Source organism: Sander lucioperca, chromosome 18 (genome assembly GCF_008315115.2).
Source record: "Sander lucioperca isolate FBNREF2018 chromosome 18, SLUC_FBN_1.2, whole genome shotgun sequence".
Taxonomy (NCBI): Eukaryota; Metazoa; Chordata; class Actinopteri; order Perciformes; family Percidae; genus Sander; species Sander lucioperca.
Window position 1 is genome coordinate 28,188,513 of NC_050190.1, and position 18,481 is coordinate 28,206,993.

At 43.0% G+C, this 18,481-nt stretch overlaps 1 protein-coding gene across 3 annotated transcripts in view; it reads right to left on the minus strand.

Moving 5' to 3' along the window:
• The window catches only part of akap6 (A kinase (PRKA) anchor protein 6), a 281,507-nt gene that overhangs the window by 120,489 nt on the left and 142,537 nt on the right, over positions 1–18,481 (minus strand). For all 3 annotated transcript variants that reach the window (XM_031321329.2, XM_031321328.2, XM_035994985.1), the window contains 2 exons: positions 15,409–15,542; positions 2,089–2,209 (listed from right to left, as the gene is read on the minus strand). In XM_031321329.2, the coding sequence (XP_031177189.1) occupies positions 2,089–2,209; positions 15,409–15,542 (255 nt within the window). The remainder of the gene's footprint in view (positions 1–2,088; positions 2,210–15,408; positions 15,543–18,481) is intronic.

Consider the following 18,481-nt stretch of genomic DNA (forward strand, 5'->3'; position numbering starts at 1 on the left):
AAGCCTCTGAAAGACAAAAAGTTGGCCTGAAGATGAAGGGGTTGACTGTGCTTTCATTTAGCTGAGAAGTGGCATCACTCATCAGTAGCACTGAAAGTTATATATTGTTTGACATTGCATATGAAGTTAAATAAGCTTTTCTTCCCCCCAGAACCTGATTCTGTTAACTTGCATTGGACACTTGTTGAAGCAGCTCACACCAGGCTGAGACACTTTTTTAGAAAATGTCCTTTTTCAGAGTGTCAGAGCCGCTACGCAACAAATATCTTTGATTTCTCTATCTCTGTGTGTGTGTGTGTGTGTGTGTGTGTGTGAAGGACAGAAGAGGAGGACTCAGATCTCTAACGGTAACACATGCTGTTCTTTCTGACTCATTTGGCTGCAGTGAAGTCATTACACACACACACGCACGCACGCACGCACGCACGCACGCACGCACACACACACACACACACACACACACACACACACACACACACACACTTTCCCCTATGATATGGTTATGAGGCAGGCTATGCCTTGTAATCCCATTCTCCTTGGTAAGGATGGAGACAGGGTGTGTGTGTGTGTGTGTGTGTGTGTGTATCTGTGTGTGTGTGTGTGTGTGTGTGTGTGTGCGTGTGCGTGTGTTTGTGTATCTGTGTGTGCTTGGCTGGAAAGAGTGGATGGTGAGGCGTAGGGAGGGATGGGGGGGGGGAGACAGACAAATTAATGGAAGAATGAAATGTGGGAGGACATCATTTACTTCAGTTCGCTCTCTGTTTCTACATATTTACACATTTTGATTGACAGAATGTCCTCAGTGCTCAGCGGCAGAGGTGGCCGATGGAGATTTGTGACATCACAGTAAAGCCAACGAGCAGAGATCTTTGTTGTGCGTTGCAGCACCAACGGTGTAACTTTAACAGCCATTTCTGGACAAAAAACACCATGACTCGTGTGACGTCGAACGGAAAAAAGGAAAAAAAAAAACTTCCATGACTGTATGTACTTTTCTAATTCAAAGAAAACGCACAGGACGTCTAACGAGTCATACAAACAGAAGACAGTGTACTGAGTTTGGCCGTCGTGTTTCATCTTTTGGTGTTTCATAATTAAATAAATTACAAAACATGCTGCTGATGTGTTTTGCAGAGAGCCAGAGTCCAGCTGGTGGAGCAGTCTTGTTTTGGTTAGTTTACCTTGAACGTGGAAATGTAGGCTGCATTTCAGAAACTAGTGAACATGTCTCGGGCCTGGTCCCAGACATCTGAAACGCTTTCTTAACAGGGACAGTGGTGTTATGCTCTATACGCTCTTTAGGCTTTGTAGGCAGGATTAAGAACGAGGACGTCGTCTAACAACATACGTAGCTAGCTAGCTGCTTAACTTCATCCATAAAAAATAAATAGAAAAATGGCCACAAAAAGGGAGAAAAGCATAGACGAGATTAGGGATCGACCGATACCGACAACCGGTATTTGGAATATGCAAATACGGTGAAAATGTCCAAATTAAGATTTTGGAATGTTATAAAATCCAACACAAAACTTAGTTTAAATGCTTTAATATTGAATAAGTTAGAAACTTTCAGCATAATCCACAGTAAAAGACAAACAGATAGCTTTGTGGGCGGGACATGAAGTCAGACACAGTGGGGAGTCAAACCGAAGCAGAGGGACAGACACAGAGCTAGAGCTGTAATCAGGCCTTAAAAGTTCGGCCCGACAAGGCCGAGCCCGACATAATTCGGCCCGAGCCTGACAAGTACATCTTGATTGACAGCTTTTTAAAAGCCCGAACCCATTTATAGCCCAACATTATTCAAATGTGCGCACACACACACCCACTGGCTCATTATTCTCATTATGCACATAGTCAAAAGTTTTCCACACCTTAGACTTTGCTTTCTTTGCCAGTGCAACCAAAACGTAATCACGAGCGTAAGCCCGAGCCCGGCCCGAGCCCGTGTAACATGATAGAAATTAAGACCGAAACCGACGAATTTCTGTAAAAAGAAAGAAAGAGAAACCTTCGGGTACCGGTGGAACTTTTTCTGTTTGTTCCTGAGCATCCTGAGTCACAGACAGACAACAAAGCTCCTCTTACCTTGAAGAGGTGATGCCTCTGCTCCTCTGACATCATCAGCTGATGACTGTCAGTTACCATGGCGTCCATGTCCATCAGCCAATCCCAGAGCTCCTGGTACTCGGCCTCAAACTCCTGCAGACTGACGACAGCGAGAGAAAGAGAGAGATTATTAAGTTGAATTATTGTTGGAATTCAATTTTCTTTTTCTCTGTTATTCATATTGTGTTTCCATACATGCTCTACTTTCCGTTATTGTTTTTCTTGTATTATTGTAATATTGTTTTGTCCTGCGGCCATGAGAGACATATGCGTCTTGTTATGTTGATTAAGAATGCGGCTAAAAATGCAAACTGGAATGAGAGAGACGCTGACAGATAAAAAGGCAGAAAAACATGTTTTCAAGCCGCCGTTTGAAACAAAACTAAAATCTTTTGTAACAAGATTACTTTGTATTGTACCTCGATTGCTTCTGTCTTGTATTGCAAGGACAGAACTTCCAGTGACGCGGCTTCGGCAGGTTTGTACAGGTAAACCGAGCACACAGTACGTCACAGAACATGAGCTCACGGTTGGAGGGGATGGCATTATTTGAAAAATGTCAGTCGGTGGTGAATTAAATGTCAGGGGGGGAAAGTGGAGAAATGGATTGCTGCAGTTTAGGGAGACGGTTTGGGTTTCTATCGCTCTTTTGAAACATAAAATCAATCATTTCCAAACAGAAGATGGAAGTTTACTTCACTTCTAATATGTTCAGGCTGCTCTTATGAACCATACGTGCATATAGCTACGAAAACTTCAAAACATACATATGTGTATTCCACATATTTATTACTGTCAGCACCACATTGACTGCTGCTGTATGAGAGCGCTGTGGGTCGCGTAGGGAGGAGGTCGGGGGGGATGTTTGGCTCCTAAAACACAGGCTTCCAAGCCGGGGGAGTGGAGTTCATGTTTGAGTTCATGTTTGGAGTTCAAAAATACGCAGCGGGTGCGTAGCCGAAAGTTGACCGGTGGTGGCCAATCATGTAACCAGAGATCAGTCTGTGTGTTTTGAGGCGGTGTGAGAGTCCCGTACAGCAGAGGTGTAGCCTAATGTATTGTAGTGGGTATACTGTACTTTTGGGAAGGGGGGAGCATATCATAGTGGGGGTTTGGGTGTCCTCCCGAGGGAAGTTTTGAGCATCAACGACTTCATTTCCTGTGTTCTGATACACTTTTATGCACCAATTTACGGTGGAAATACCTTTATTTAGCCTATGTGAAGAAGAAAAACACTCAAAATATATCAAAGATATAATGGAAAGTATGTTGTTGCGGGTCATTGGGCATTTTTAAGTAGGTATGTGGAAACCATGGAGCTTTCTTAGGCCGGTTACACACTGGATGCGTCGCGCGAGCGTGGCGTTTCTGTTGCGTCTCAGACGCGTGGCGGCTGCGTGGATTTTTCTGTGTCCTACACACCAGAAGCGTGTCTGACGCGGCGCTGCTCCTGCTGCTAGGTACAGGGAGGGCTGATCTCAGGATGTAGCGCCCACACATTCAAACTCTGAAAAATGGGTAAGTGGGCTGTCTGTTTATAACAACTTAGTGTAGCTGTAAAGAGCCTATATAGCCTCTCTGATGTTGGACCGTCACCCAGAACACACACTACGTTGTTATTGTAGCCTATCCTACCCTTTATATATAGGCTTGTTGACGTATGAGGAGAGAGTTGTTAAACTTAAAATAAATATATAGCTACTGATCTGATTAAAGCAAGACAACGTCAGCAGTATTGACTGCAAAATATGTTACAGAATATTTCGTTCTGTATGACAGGTGCAATATTTGAAAATCTTTTCTCTGAAATTTTTTATTACATTTATATCTACATTGATGTCAAAACCTCGAGACTTTCAAACATCAAGATGTCATTTATTAATATGCATTCGTGTCTAAATGGCATATAAACATATTTTCCTATTCTATTTTGCCTGGAAACGCTTCCAACACGCTCGCGTCTCGCGTGAAAAATAGGCGTCGGTTCTATTTCTAGCATGTACGCGTCTTAGGCGCGGCTCGAGACGCGCGTCTCACGCAGGCAGTGTGTAAGCTCTGACCTGTTAACATGGGAGCCGAAATAAAAACGGACACGCCACGCGGCTAACACGCTCGCGCGACGCATACAGTGTGTAACCGGCCTTAATGGTTATACTGCATATGACATAGACTACCACACTGCTGTACAGGAAACAGGAAACATCACTGCCTCTATCGCTGCCACAACAAAGTTTTAAAACACCAAACACAAGAACTGAACTGCCCGGGAGTTTGTGGAACAGCTGACTGTTTCCTCAGTCCCTCCGTCTCCTCTCTTTCTCCGGGAAATGAAGCTGCCTTCAAGTGCGGCTGGAAATGTCAAGATCTATAAACGATCTGACGGAAAACAGTAACTGTGAAAAGGACGTTTTCCCTCGCCACTGTCGCACCAAACGCTTGCTCTTGGGTGGGGTGGATTGTTGCGTCTTTGTAAATTATAGAGTGTTGTCTAGACCTACTCTATCTGTAAAGAGTCCTGAGATAACTCCTACATATTGATCTTGTGTTACATTTCCGGGTTCAAGAACACAACAGGACGTCACACAAATGAGCAGTTTCACTGACACGGCCCCCGCCACACAACCCTGCAGTGAAGAGCCGGATCGCTGTTTCCTGTCTAAGACGAGAGGAGGAAACGTGGATGCACTTTTAAGGGAAGTGAGATTCAGCCCTTGTCATTGCTCTTCCTCCCACATTCTCTCATGTTGTCCACATTCTTTGTTCACCTCCTCTAACTCTTCTTTCCCAGATTATTTTGCCTCCCATCTCCACCCCCCCTCTTCTCTTGTCCTCTCACCTCCTCCTCCTCCTCGACACAGGATCACATCAAATATTTATGCTGCTGGAACAGGGGCCAATTGCTCAAACACACACATTACTGTCAGCCGTTTTGTTAAGGTGTGTGTGTGTGTGTGTGTGTGTGTGTTTATTATTTATATATTCGGTGGTTTTCGGTCTCGGCGGGGAACGCCAACATGTTTCTCAACATTAGCAGTGAAATTGTTTGGAATTCTCCGGTCGCTGACGACGACAGCTTGACAGCTCTGTCAGGCCTACGGCGTTTCCACGACAAAACACACACACACACACACACACACACACACACACACACACACACACACACACACACACACACACACACACACACACACACACTAGTTGCACATGAAGACACACTCTAGCACACACATGAAAACAATGCCTGAAATACACAAACAACCCAAACATGCCCACTGATAATAACATGTACACAGTTACCAAGAATGCATCACACACATTAAACACTAAACAAGTACGCACACACACACACACACACACACACACACACACACACACACAGCAACGTGACCTGCCATCAGAGCAGAGAGAGTAAACTATGAATGAAATTATAGAAACAAGAAAACTACAGAAAACAAACACCTCCATCTCTCCCTCTTTCATTTAGATTTGTTTTAAAGCTGCAAAATTCAGACTCAACTGTGATTCATGTTGAGCTGAACACAAACACGTTTGCACTTCCATACCTGTTAATATAATACCCATATTTCTCTCGCCCTATACCCTCAAAAAGCCTTCAGTTTTCAAAAACAGTCCTTAGTTTCCGACAACCTTTTCTTCTTACCAAACGTCCACACCGTTCTGTTAAAATAAACAGTAAGTTGAAAAAAAACAACTGAATTCAAGGAGGTAAAAGCTATTAAGTAGCAGCATTTCTAGACCACATTAGAGACATTTTTCCAGGACTTGCAGACAATCACAGAATACTACCGTGTTTATTATTTAAAATCAGCCAACGAACCTGACCAGAGCAGGCTGGACCAGAGGCAAAACGGATCTGATTCAGGCTACATTTACATCGCTACGTTTTGGTTTAAAAACAAATATCTTCTGCTACATTTCCCCCTCTCGTTCCCCCTGCTCTGGTGTTTCCCCCCTCTCATTCCCCCTGCTCTGGTGTTTCCCCCCTCTCATTCCCCCTGCTCTGGCGTTTCCCCCTCTCATTCCCCCTGCTCTGGTGTTTCCCCCCTCTCATTCCCCCTGCTCTGGCGTTTCCCCCTCTCATTCCCCCTGGCTCTGGTGTTTCCCCCTCTCATTCCCCCTGCTCTGGTGTTTCCCCCCTCTCATTCCCCCTGCTCTGGTGTTTCCCCCCTCTCATTCCCCCTGCTCTGGTGTTTCCCCCCTCTCATTCCCCCTGGCTCTGGTGTTTCCCCCTCTCATTCCCCCTGCTCTGGCATTTCCCCCTCTCATTCCCCCTGCTCTGGCTTTTCCCCCTCTCATTCCCCCTGCTCTGGTGTTTCCGAGCCCCTAAACCGGAGACATTAGGAAACACTTCTGACCTGTTTTGTCTCAACGGACGCAATCGGAGACCTTGGGCAACACCGACACTGACGCCAACGTTTCTCCGCCCCATTGGGTCACGACTTCTCGTTCTCTGAGACTTAAAGCTACTAACGTTACCATGGCAACTACCAGTAACGGGCAGCGTATCAACGCTGCCTTCTGTTTATGCCCAGTGTACGAGAATGTTGACACGATATGAGGTTTGGGCGTGTTAGTTTAAACGGAGATTAGTTCTTCTACTGGAGCTAAAAACACTTGTGTGCACCGAGATCACTTTTGGCTCAAAACTTAAAATTTAAAAACTTTAAATGCTTAAAAACCAAAACGTGAAGATGTAAATGTAGCCTCAGGTTTCAAGTCAGAACAATCACAAAAGAAAGTGTTATCATTTCCTTCCCTTTCTAAACATTTCTTCACCATTGGAAAATGTCCCAACTTACCAACATGTCTATTCCCTCTAATAATGTCTTTATTTCCAAAAACTATCCTTACTCTCCAAGAATGTCCTTCCTTATAAACACGCCCTCATATAGCCAACATGTCCTCACTTTTCTTTCATTTCACTTTCCAAATGAAGGATATATTTTTTTCCTCTTCCTCTCTTTTTACACATCATCGACATAAAGCCCCAAAAAAGTCAGTGAAAAAGTTCCTTAGCCATCATAGAGTTTAGCAAATCAAGCAAAACAAATCAGGCTACCACACAGCCGACTCACAGCAGCCGGTTTCACAGCCTGAATATGAAAACTCTCTGGTTCTGGGGAATTTCTGGGTCTCAAAGTCGGCGAATCTGCCATATTCAGCTTTGAGTGCCGCATAATTGCAGTTTGAAAAACAGTTTGCTGTGATTTTGGTTTGGTGCACAACTAGGCGGGTCACAAATGATTGTGAACCTAAATTAATACGCGGGCCTTAAGTTTGACACGTGCGCTAACTGTACACCTGTCTACCACAAAAATACATCGTTCTGTTTTCTGTTATATTATGACGTCTTCACTTTTTATGTCTTAGATTCTCATTTTCTATTTGCATGATTTTCTTTTTTTATTCATACTAGTGCAGTGGCCGTTCGAAATGTTCACGTTCAGAACATCAGCTATATTGAAATAAAACCCCTCTTCCCACCTTCCTCTCTTTCCCTCTCCATCTTGTTCCTCATCCCACCATCTTTTCTTCCCATCTCTCCCCCTCTACACACACCCCCTTGTCCTCCACTGCGAGTGATTCTCACTGAAATCAAAACTAAACAGAGAAGAAGAAGAAAGCAAAAGGAAGAGAGCGCTGCTTCCTTCCCCCGAGGCGGTGCTCCTCATTATGCGGCGAGCGGAGCGGCCCTTTACTGACTCAGACAGATGAAGCAGATACAACACTCGCACAGATTGTTTTCTCTTGTCGTTTGTGCACCCTACCCCCCTCCTCTCCCCCTGTTTCCGTCTTGTTCTCACACGTCTTGTTAACTAAACGCTTTGTAAAACAGCATCTCTCGACAAATCAGAGTGGAAGGAGCGACGTGGCGGCACTGCGGCGCTGCATTCAGCACCGGGACAGTTACAGAGCGTTTGAAGTGTCAGGTGTGCTCTTTGTCACGCGGGCTGACGGAGCGCGTGGGAGAGTCGCAGAGCCGTTCTGACATTCAGTCGCTTGAGGAAATTCGAATTACAGGAATCTATTATTCATTTCTAACTCGTCACAACGCCAGTCAACGCCGGATATAATAAAATGCAGCGGGTATCATGTGAAGTGTGCAGATCTCAATATTGAAAAAGCATATTGATATTATAGAAGTTCTACACCCATTTTCACAAAGAGAACATAAAGTCTGAATGGCTTCAAATGTAATAGAAGGGCACAGTGTCAGGCTGCGCGTCAACAGTCAACTTAGGAAAAGTTGAAGAGCAACAGGCTGAAAATCTGTTTCCTCCTCTAGTCTATCATAAAATCACGGGACTACATATTAGGACTGCACAATTTATCGCAATTTTATCGAATGCAATATTGGTTAAAGGCAAAATATGTGTCAAAACATTCTGAATTAAGTATTGTGGTGCTGCAAAGACATCCCGGCCTACAAATCCTGTCTTACAGACTACAGAAAACATCTTTGTTTGGTACAGATCCTCGCAAAAATCACACTGTAATCATGTTAATTTTAATATTTCTCAATAAAAGTGAGATTTTTGATACAAAAATGATCATTCCCTCAAATATCGTGAATCACATCACAATCGCAATGTCAGTCAAAATAATCACAATTAGATATTTTCCTCACATCGTGCAGCCGTGTCACATAGCAACAGGAAATCCACCCTGTCAGGATTCAAGTAATGCGTTTGTGTTTGGACCGTAACTGGCCGGCCAATCAGCGTCCAGAGGCAGCTGCGGGCGTGGTTTATGTACTATAGCTTTATCATTTTGGAGACTGGCTGCGGAGCATTGTCAGGACAGCTTCCTATTGGTCACCGCCGCTGGTCGGTCACTCAGGTTGAACGCTGGTGTAACCTTTATTCTGGGCGTTGACTTTATTTAGTTTAGTTTTTTTCTGACTATGAAGCACTTTGTAACTGTGTTGTTTTTAAGGTGCTTTACAAATTATCATTATTACAGTATTTTCTTGAAACCAAATTTTTTCTTAGAATGAGCAGATTTTAGAGCAGACGTCTCGGAGCTAAGTGTAAACTGTTGGTTAAAACAACATGCAGCGCTTTCCCACTCAGGCTTTAAATGGACAGATTTGCCATCATCCTCCGCTTCCTACTTCTCTCTCTTTTCATCACTTCCCAATACTTACCTCTCTCCCTCCCTCTCTCTCTCTCTCTCTGCTGCAACGCCGATAGCAGCTGTAACCACTGTCTCTAATTCATCATCCGCCATACAGCAAGAAGGGAGGGAGGGAGGGAGGGAGAGAGGGAGGGAGGAGGGAAAGAGGAAAATGGGAAGGAAAGAATAGGGGGAGATGGCAAGGATGAAAGATATGCAGAAGATGGAAAGAACAGGGGGGACGGTGAGAGAGAGAAAGAGGAGAAAAGAGAAGAGAGGAGAGGGTGGTAGGGAAGGAAATGAGGAAAAAAAAGAGGAAGGGAAGAAAGAAAGTACAGTAAAATAGATGACGGATGGAGAGGAAGGAGAAGGAGAAGAAGGGATGAAGAGAGAGAAAGGAAGCAAATTGAGGGATGGGAAACCGAGAGAGTGAAGGACAGAAGTTGAGAGAAAGAAAAGAGGAGGAAAGGAGGAAGAGGTATGAGAGGAGGGAAAGAGGGAAAACAAGAGAGGAAAATGGGGAACAGGAGGAAGGAGTTGAAGGGAAGAAGAGAGAGAGAACGGACGCAAACCGAGGGAAGAGGAAACAGAGAGTGAAAGATACAAGTTGAGAGAAAGAAAAGAGGAGAGTAGAAATGATGAGGGATGGTGAGGAGGATGAGGATGAGGAGTAAAGTAAGGAGGAAGGAGTGAGAGAGACGGTAAAAAGGGAATGGGAAAGGAAGAAAAGGAGATGGAGGTGGGGGGGATGGATAAACAGAGGGGATGGTGAGAGAGAAAGGGAAGAGAAGAGGGGAGGAGAAGAGAGGGAGGTAGAGAAAGAAATGAGAAAAAAGAGGAAAGGAAGAAAAAAAGGCAGGAAAAAAGTAGAGCGGACAATGGAGGACAGGATGGAGAGGAAGGAGAAACGAGACGATGGGATGAAGAGAGAGAAAGGAAGCAAACTGAGGGAAGGGGAAACAGAGAGAGTGAAGGATAGAAGTTGAGAGAAAGAAAAGAGGAAAGAGGAGATGATGCGGGATGGTGAGGATCATGAGGAAGAGGAGGAAAGGAGGGAGAGATGGGGGAGTGAGAGAGGAGAGGAGAGGGGGATGAAGGGAGAGAGTGAAAGGTTGAATGAGTCATATTGACAGGCGTCACCTTTCAGTCAGAGACTCTGTCGGATTTATGAGGCGATTCACCGACACTTTTCATCTAATGGATTCATCCTGCAGCCGCACAGCTACTCCTGCTGCCACTCACTCACTCACTCACTCACTCACTCACTCACTCACTCACTCACTTTTTTATTTAACCTTTATTTAACCAGGTAAGCCGATTGGGAACAAATTCTCATTTGTAATGACAACCTGGCAAAGATAAAGCATAAACGTGCGGGACAACATAGAGTTACACAGCATGTAGGAGCCACATATTGTATGTTGTTTATTAGGGGTGTAAGAAAAAATGTATACACTTGAGTATCGCGATATTTTATATAAAAATATAAAAATATTCATGTAAGACAGTGGTTCACGTTTATGTTGTGTTTAAACCCCCTACCGCTAGATGGCTATGCTGAGACACACCACTAGTGTCCTTGCCTAACAGTTCCTAGCAGTGCCTAGCAGTGCTTTGCAGTTCCTAGCAGTGCCTAACAGTGCCTAGCAGTGCCTAACAGTGCCTAACAGTGCCTAACAGTGCCTAGCAGTGCCTAACAGTGCCTAACAGTTCCTAGCAGTGCCTAGCAGTGCTTTGCAGTTCCTAGCAGTGCCTAACAGTGCCTAGCAGTGCTTTGCAGTTCCTAGCAGTGCCTAACAGTTCCTAGCAGTGCCTAACAGTGCTTTGCAGTTCCTAGCAGTTCCTAACAGTGCCTAACAGTGCCTAGCAGTGCCTAGCAGTGCTTTGCAGTTCCTAACAGTGCCTAACAGTGCCTAGCAGTGCCTAGCAGTGCTTTGCAGTTCCTAGCAGTGCCTAACAGTGCCTAGCAGTGCCTGACTTTTTGCTAGAAGCTAACAACGTAGCTATGGCTGAACTTTGGCCTACTTTAGCATATAAACATTAGCTCACTAAGAACCTGTGAACCACAATCCCAAACTGGCAGTTTGATTTTCTGTGTACTGAATTGTTTCCCTAAAGTAAACTTCTTTGACTTCTATGCACTTCATGTCTTTTTTTAAATATTAGTTTTTCTAAAATTATACTTTAAAAAAAATCCCAATATATCGCCTTACGCACAGTATCGAAATATATTGCAATATATTGAATCGTGACCCATGTATTGTGATACGTATCGTATCGCCAGATTCTTGCCAATACACAGCCCTATTGTTCATGGTATCATTTATATTATTTATTGATTATTATATTGTGCACTTATATTGTAGGTGGTGGGCGTTTTCATGGCGGTTTGAGCGGAAGTGATAACATATTTGTTTGCTTCACCTGTTCACCTTGGTTTTTTGGGCGTTGACAGAGAGGGGGGTGAGCCTGGGAGCGAACACTTTGTTGACCGCCGCACTCACGCACTTACTTCGACTCACAAAGTAACTTTACATTTATAACTGCAGTGCTAGTTGTATTTTACGTGTGGAGGAATCAATCATTGCATCTCTCAGTGTTTAGTCCCTCGCGGCAGCACTTTGGTGGACTGCTTACACAGTATATACGCAAAATATAAACATACAAAATACAGTTAAGAATCTACAAAAAAATACACATCAAATCAAGAGTCGGTATACGGTTTGTGCAAGGTGATGTCTAAGTGGTACGGCAGTAACATAACACAAATACAATAGTCCCAGTACAAATACTGAATGTAGTACAGAGTCTATATACAGTTTGTGCAAAAGAGCATTAAACAAACATGACAGCAGTGCAGGTGAGAATGTGCTTTACTTGAAGGTATCTACATAAGAGTGACATGACACTGTCATGACTGTGTCATGTCACTCTTATGTAGATACCTTCAAGTGAAGTGTAACCGAATGTGCCACCATGTAATGGAGCATAACAGACAATAAAGTGAGGGTGGACATTACTGTGTGAATGGTTGAAGAGTGTTAACACGAGCATTAATCGGACAAGAGCTCATTCACTCACACACCCTAATGGACTCACTCCTACAGAGACCCCGGAAATGTCAGTTTCCCTGCCTTTTTTGTCGACTTTTGTGTTGTTGCTATTTTCTACTTTTTTCATATTTCATTTTTTTTTTAATTGACTTTATTTTTTTTATATTTTTTTACTTTTTCCGACGTTTTATTTTTCTGTAGGATTTATGACGGATTCATCCTGCAGCAGCACAGCTACTCCTGCTGCCATCCACTCATGCTTACATTTATTCATTCACGCATTCATTCTTCTAATGGATTCATCCTGCAGAAACCCCCCAAAAACATGGTTGTCATCGAGCAGCAGCACAGAGCAACTCATTCACTCCATTACTTTTTCATTCATTCACTCACTTAGTTACTAATTCATTTTTTTAATTATTCAATAATTAATTAACTCATTTACGTACTTATTCTTTAAACTAACTAATTGATCTATTTACCCACTCAATGACTTATCAATTTAATAATTTATGCAATAATTCACTTGCTCACTTCCATTTAGCAATTTATTTTTCTTTCATAACCCAAAAATATAAAAAAGAAAATGTATCAGTTTGGATTATTTCTAAAAAATTTAAAGTGGTCTCTCTAATTTTAAAAATTACAATACAAAAATATAACAATTCCTTAATCTGGTTGTGATTTTTTCTAAAACCAAATAATTTCATACTTAACTTAATGACTAATCAATAAAAACACAGAAAGTAAACATTCAATATTGGTGCGGTTTTTAAAACCAGAAAAATATAAATTTTAAAACAGCAATGTTTTTTCTCTCTCTCCCAATTAAATTTCCTTTAGCATTAATTCAGAATGGAGATATTTTGTGTGAGATCAGTAAATAATTCAGTCTGACCTCCAAGTTCTTCACAACTGAACCAAAACCTGAAATCAGCTACAGAAAAACATCCAAATATTTCAAAACTCATCCCACACACCACTGCACTGGACACACAAGCACGCACATGGGCGGGCGGACACACACACACACACACACACACACACACACACACACACACACACACGCACGCACACACACGCACACACACACACACACACACACACACACACACACACACGTAAATCTGAAATGCAGCAGCTAATATATGAATAACCAATTACTGTCCAATAATACATTAGAAGTCAATTACTGAAACATTACACTACAGCCACAGTGGACTGAAAAACATAAACACAATGAGTGTTTTGTGTGTGTGTGTGTGTGTGTGTGTGTTTTTTCTGATTGTGTATGTAAAGCACTTTTATTTATTTTATTTAAATCAAAGAAGACAGCGTTGCCAAAACTGCAATTTATGCTCAATTCAAACAGTGGATATATATGTATGTATGTGTGTGTGTGTGTGTGTGTGTGTGTGTGTGTGTGTGTGTGTGTGTGTGTGCGAGAGAGAGTGTGTGGACACACTACATCCTTCCTGTGACTGAGACGACACACTGACACCGCCAACAAAGTCTGCAGAACATAAAATACTACAAACTCAAAGTGAGCTTTATTTTTCATTTGCATACACACAACTTTGTGTGTGTGTGTGTGTGTGCGCACTCTGCGTGTGAGTGATAACCACGGAGAGAGGCTTCTCAAAGCCGGGGATGAAACGCCGACAGCCGGTGTGACCAAAGACGGCGCTCGCCGAGCCGAGCCTGGCCACGGCAGATTACTGCTGTTAACACTCAAACTCTGTGTGTGCATGATTACATTCAACTGCGCCTGTGTGTTGTTGTTGTTGTGTCTCAGTCTTGTTTTATTCTCCTTCTGTTGGTGAATCTTTGTCGTTGTACCAGAGCGTAATCATCTGGTAGCTTTTGTGTCTTCTGTTATATGGTATTCTACTCTACTACAACTACTACTAATATGGATCAGAGTTTCTGCAGGTTTCAGCAAGTGAAATTTAAGACTTAAGACCATTATGAATGAAATTTAAGCCATTTATCACGACATCAACTAAGCCCTAAATTCAGTTTTTTCAAGCCCAGTATCACTAAACTTGCACTTCCCCAAAGCTGAAGAATAAAATCTGTGTTATGTCTGTGGTACAATCCGGAAGAGACTCGCACCAATAACACGAAAGCTGATTGGCTGCAATATAAGTTGCATGTTGGTCTCATTTGTAGTCATAATACAGCGAAAGTATATTTGGACTAGCGAAAGAAACACCAAGGAATAAAAAAATCTAATTAAATGAGCATTAGAGATAGCGTTGCATGGGCTAAGGAGAATTAAAGTGCCCATATTATGAAAAAATCACTTTTTCTGGGATTCGGGGTGTTATGTTGTGTCTCTGGTGCTTCCACACACATACAAACTTTGAAATAAATCCATCCATGCTGTTTAGAGTGAGATACGGTTTCTGAATGTGTCCTGCCTTCAGTCTCTGGGTGAGCTGTTCAAAATCGGCACGGCTTGTGACGTCACGAGCCGAAACGAGCAGGCTAACCGCAACCATTAGCTCGTAGCGTTAGCATGCTAACGCTAATGCTAACGCTAGCATGCTAACGCTAGCATGCTAACGCTAGCATGCTACCTCGTTCTCAGTAGCAAAGCACTGCTACAACACACACAAGTTCACCATAATCTACAAAAGAACTACTTACATGTGCGCCTTCATTTAGAAGTCTCCCAGCTAATCCTGCCTTGTAACTGACCCAAGTTGTAGAAACAGCCTTTCTTTTACTGTCTATGGAGCTAGCTAGCTGACATGATCTACATCTGAGCTACTGGGCATGTGCAGTGCAATCAAAGATAGTACAGAAGAAGAAGAAGAAAAGAGGTCTCACTCTGTAGCTAAAACAGAGACCAGCTGAAAAGAGGATCTGCAGCAGTGAGAGAGAGCGGTGCAGTACAACAAAAATATGGTGTTTTTTGAAAATTAAACCATGTAAACCTATTCTGGTACAACCTTAAAATACAATTATGAACCTGAAAATGAGCATAATATGGCTGCTTTAAGACTTGTTTAAATTTATGTATGAACGTATATATGTGTATGACTAAAACTGAACTGAAATGTGACAACAAGTTTACTTGTTCTGTCCTTCTGATGGTGTTTACCTGTGGTTCCTGGCCATCTGACTGTAGTGCCTCCTGCTGGCGGATGGCGGGTAGTGCAGGCTACTCAGTTTGACGGCCATCTGCTCTGCCAGGGCGGCTCGCTGGGCTTCACACTGACTGGGGATCAGCTCAGCCTGGAAGACACAGAGCAGAGACATACGGGCATCAATCACACGACAAGCTGTGGACATCCAGGATCTGGAAGAGGACAAATGAGGTATCCTCCTCAGACCGTAAGTAATCTGTTTCCACCCCAACACACAAGCTGTGGTAGCGGTTGCTAGGGACAGTTAACGATGAAAGAAATGTAGCAATTGAAGAGTTTTTACTTTTGTAAGTTGACGTCCTGCGTAAACCTCAGCACAAGAAATCTCATCCTACTGTATAACGAGCAGAGTGGCGTTTCCTAATCAACCCTCAAGATCTTTGCGACACAAGCTGTTCTCAGTCCCTCCAGAAAAATGCAATGATGCGATCTCATAATTCAATGCATAATCAGCCAAAGTCCGCATATTTATGCGGGGGCCACATTTTTTCAAATACGCCGCACTTTCGGCGCATAAATTGCCGATTTCCGCGCAAAATGTGCGGGGCTTTTCATGATTTCATAATCCCCGCATTTTCGTTGCAAAAAAGTCCCATATATCTTAGCAGAAAGTTGAAAAATGTTGCGTTTACTTCACACAAGAGCAGCAATTTTCCCCTGTTGCCATGGGAACGTTAGGAAGTGACGTAATTACGCGACGTGAACATCATCGAAAAGCTGCAAACCCCGCGATGAAGTCATGATGAAACCACAGTTTTTGCAAGTTCCTGCAATTTCATCGCATAAAATTGCATAAATATCCCGCATATTCCATCACATTTTTGAAGAAAACGTGCCGCATGATCAAGGATTTTTGCACGCAACAATCACAAAAAAACTCCACATTTTTCTGGAAGGACTGTGTTCTTTAACAACACCCACAGGACAAACTTTACATTTTACGCTTCTCAGAAGCGGAGCGTCTTGCTGCCTGACTCGCAGATTTTAATGTCTCTACAAGTGCTTGAAGAAACAACCATGTCATAGGAGCCAAAAAAAGCAGTTTTCGTTTATATTTAGAGAACAATTGTTATTATTTTAAGTCTTTTTATAGTTCTGATCCGCTGACATTTTGATTGCTTTTGACAGCTAGGCCACTGATTGGCAAATCGGCCCCACCATAGTAATTGTGGGTGCGGTATGATTAAGAAAGGGAAGTTGGAAACACAAGTGGAAAGTTTGGGGAGTCCTAGCCAAAGTTTTTTAACCATCTAGTCATCCTGTTTCATCTTATTTGATATCATTTAAGAAACCATCAGTATTATTTATTTCCCCAGATTCACAGACATGCTACATTAACCTACAACGTTTTGGTCGGCTCATAAAGATTTATTTCTATAGGGAGGATATTTGAGTTTAATTATTATTTTCAAACAACAAACGCACGGTGCCTGGCTCCACAACAAAGGAACAAAGGTGCGTTAAAACCACTCTTCTATTGCTGGGGCAGTGGCTATCATTTTGAAAGGGAATAGCCACTACACATGGTTTATTAAGCTAGTATCTTCCCTTCCACTCCAGGCACTCTGCAATGAAACTTCATACATAAAAGTGAATGTGCTTTCAGCTAGTTGTACTGCCCTACACATGTCATTCATTTCATAAACACCAGATGAGCAGAATCAAAGTAAACCTATTTTTGATGGGATGTTTCCTGCGCTGCTTGTCCTACTCGTCCTGTTCTGTGATTAGCTGTTTATTGCAGATGAATGAGATTCAGCTGTTCCATATTTTGACGGATGTGCCCTTTAAAGCCCCACAAGTGGCCAACAAGCCACTAGAAACGCACTCCACGCTTATCCTGCACTCTCATCTCGGCTGACACGCACACTCACTCTCCGTGTGTGCATGTATATGCATATAAATGTATATACACACACTCAGATGTGTCACACACACAAATTACCCATAAAACCACACACACACACACACACACACACAGACACACACACACACACACACACATTTAGCATGAATCGCCTTTTCTCTGGCACAAATTACCTCTCATACACACACACAACCATCTCGCCTTCACAAATGTTCCAATAAAGCCCCCCCCACACACACACAAATCAACCATGAATTGCTGTACTCACAAACATAACATACACACACTTTTTCACACATCGAGCATGAATCGCTGCTCTTTCTCACAAATTACACACACACACACACACACACACACACACACACACACACTCAGTATCCAGACAATCATATAGAGGCACTCAGCGCACCGCTCCGATGTAATTGCATACAAACTATATGGAGATGAGGCTTCAATTGAACCAATGAAGGCAAAGTGAGTGTGTACAAACAGCGACACACGCACACACACACACAAATGTGACCGCCTGCTTTTTTTCCCTCATTCGGTAACAATCTGAAAAAAGTGTCGTCGCGCTCGCCGTTCGATCTACTTAGCGGACTCGCGGAAGGATCTGGAAAGGTCACCCAATCTGTGGAAGGCAGAGCCGCTCAATCAGAGAGCTAATAAACAAACAGGCAATGCACAATCAACAGCGCCGCCTGCATCTGTGTGCGTCAAGGTGTGTGTGACCGAGAGCAGGTTTGCGTTTGTGTGTGTGCCGCTATTACAGAAATGAAACTAACTGGAAGCTCTCAGAGGAAATTTTTCTCACTTTGCCTAAATGTCTCTCCACTTCCATTCATTACGTCTCTCCTGGTTGCATTTTGCTGGCTGTTCGCCGGCTGGTTGGTCGGTCAGTGAGTCAGTAAATCAGTCAAGTTGTTCATTAGCTGCTTAGATTGCTCTTTTCTTTGCTAATGTGCTCCATCGTGCAGTTTATAACTCTGAATCGGGGGCCCAGAATTACATTCAAAAACCTTTTAATTCAAGAGTAACACATTTATCAAGCAACTTACTCCAACTGACTGCCAGGTAGGAGTGACCTTTATAAGTCAGGTGATGACATAATTAATCACACACTCTAAGAAATAATAATCCGTAAAATAACTGAAAAAGTT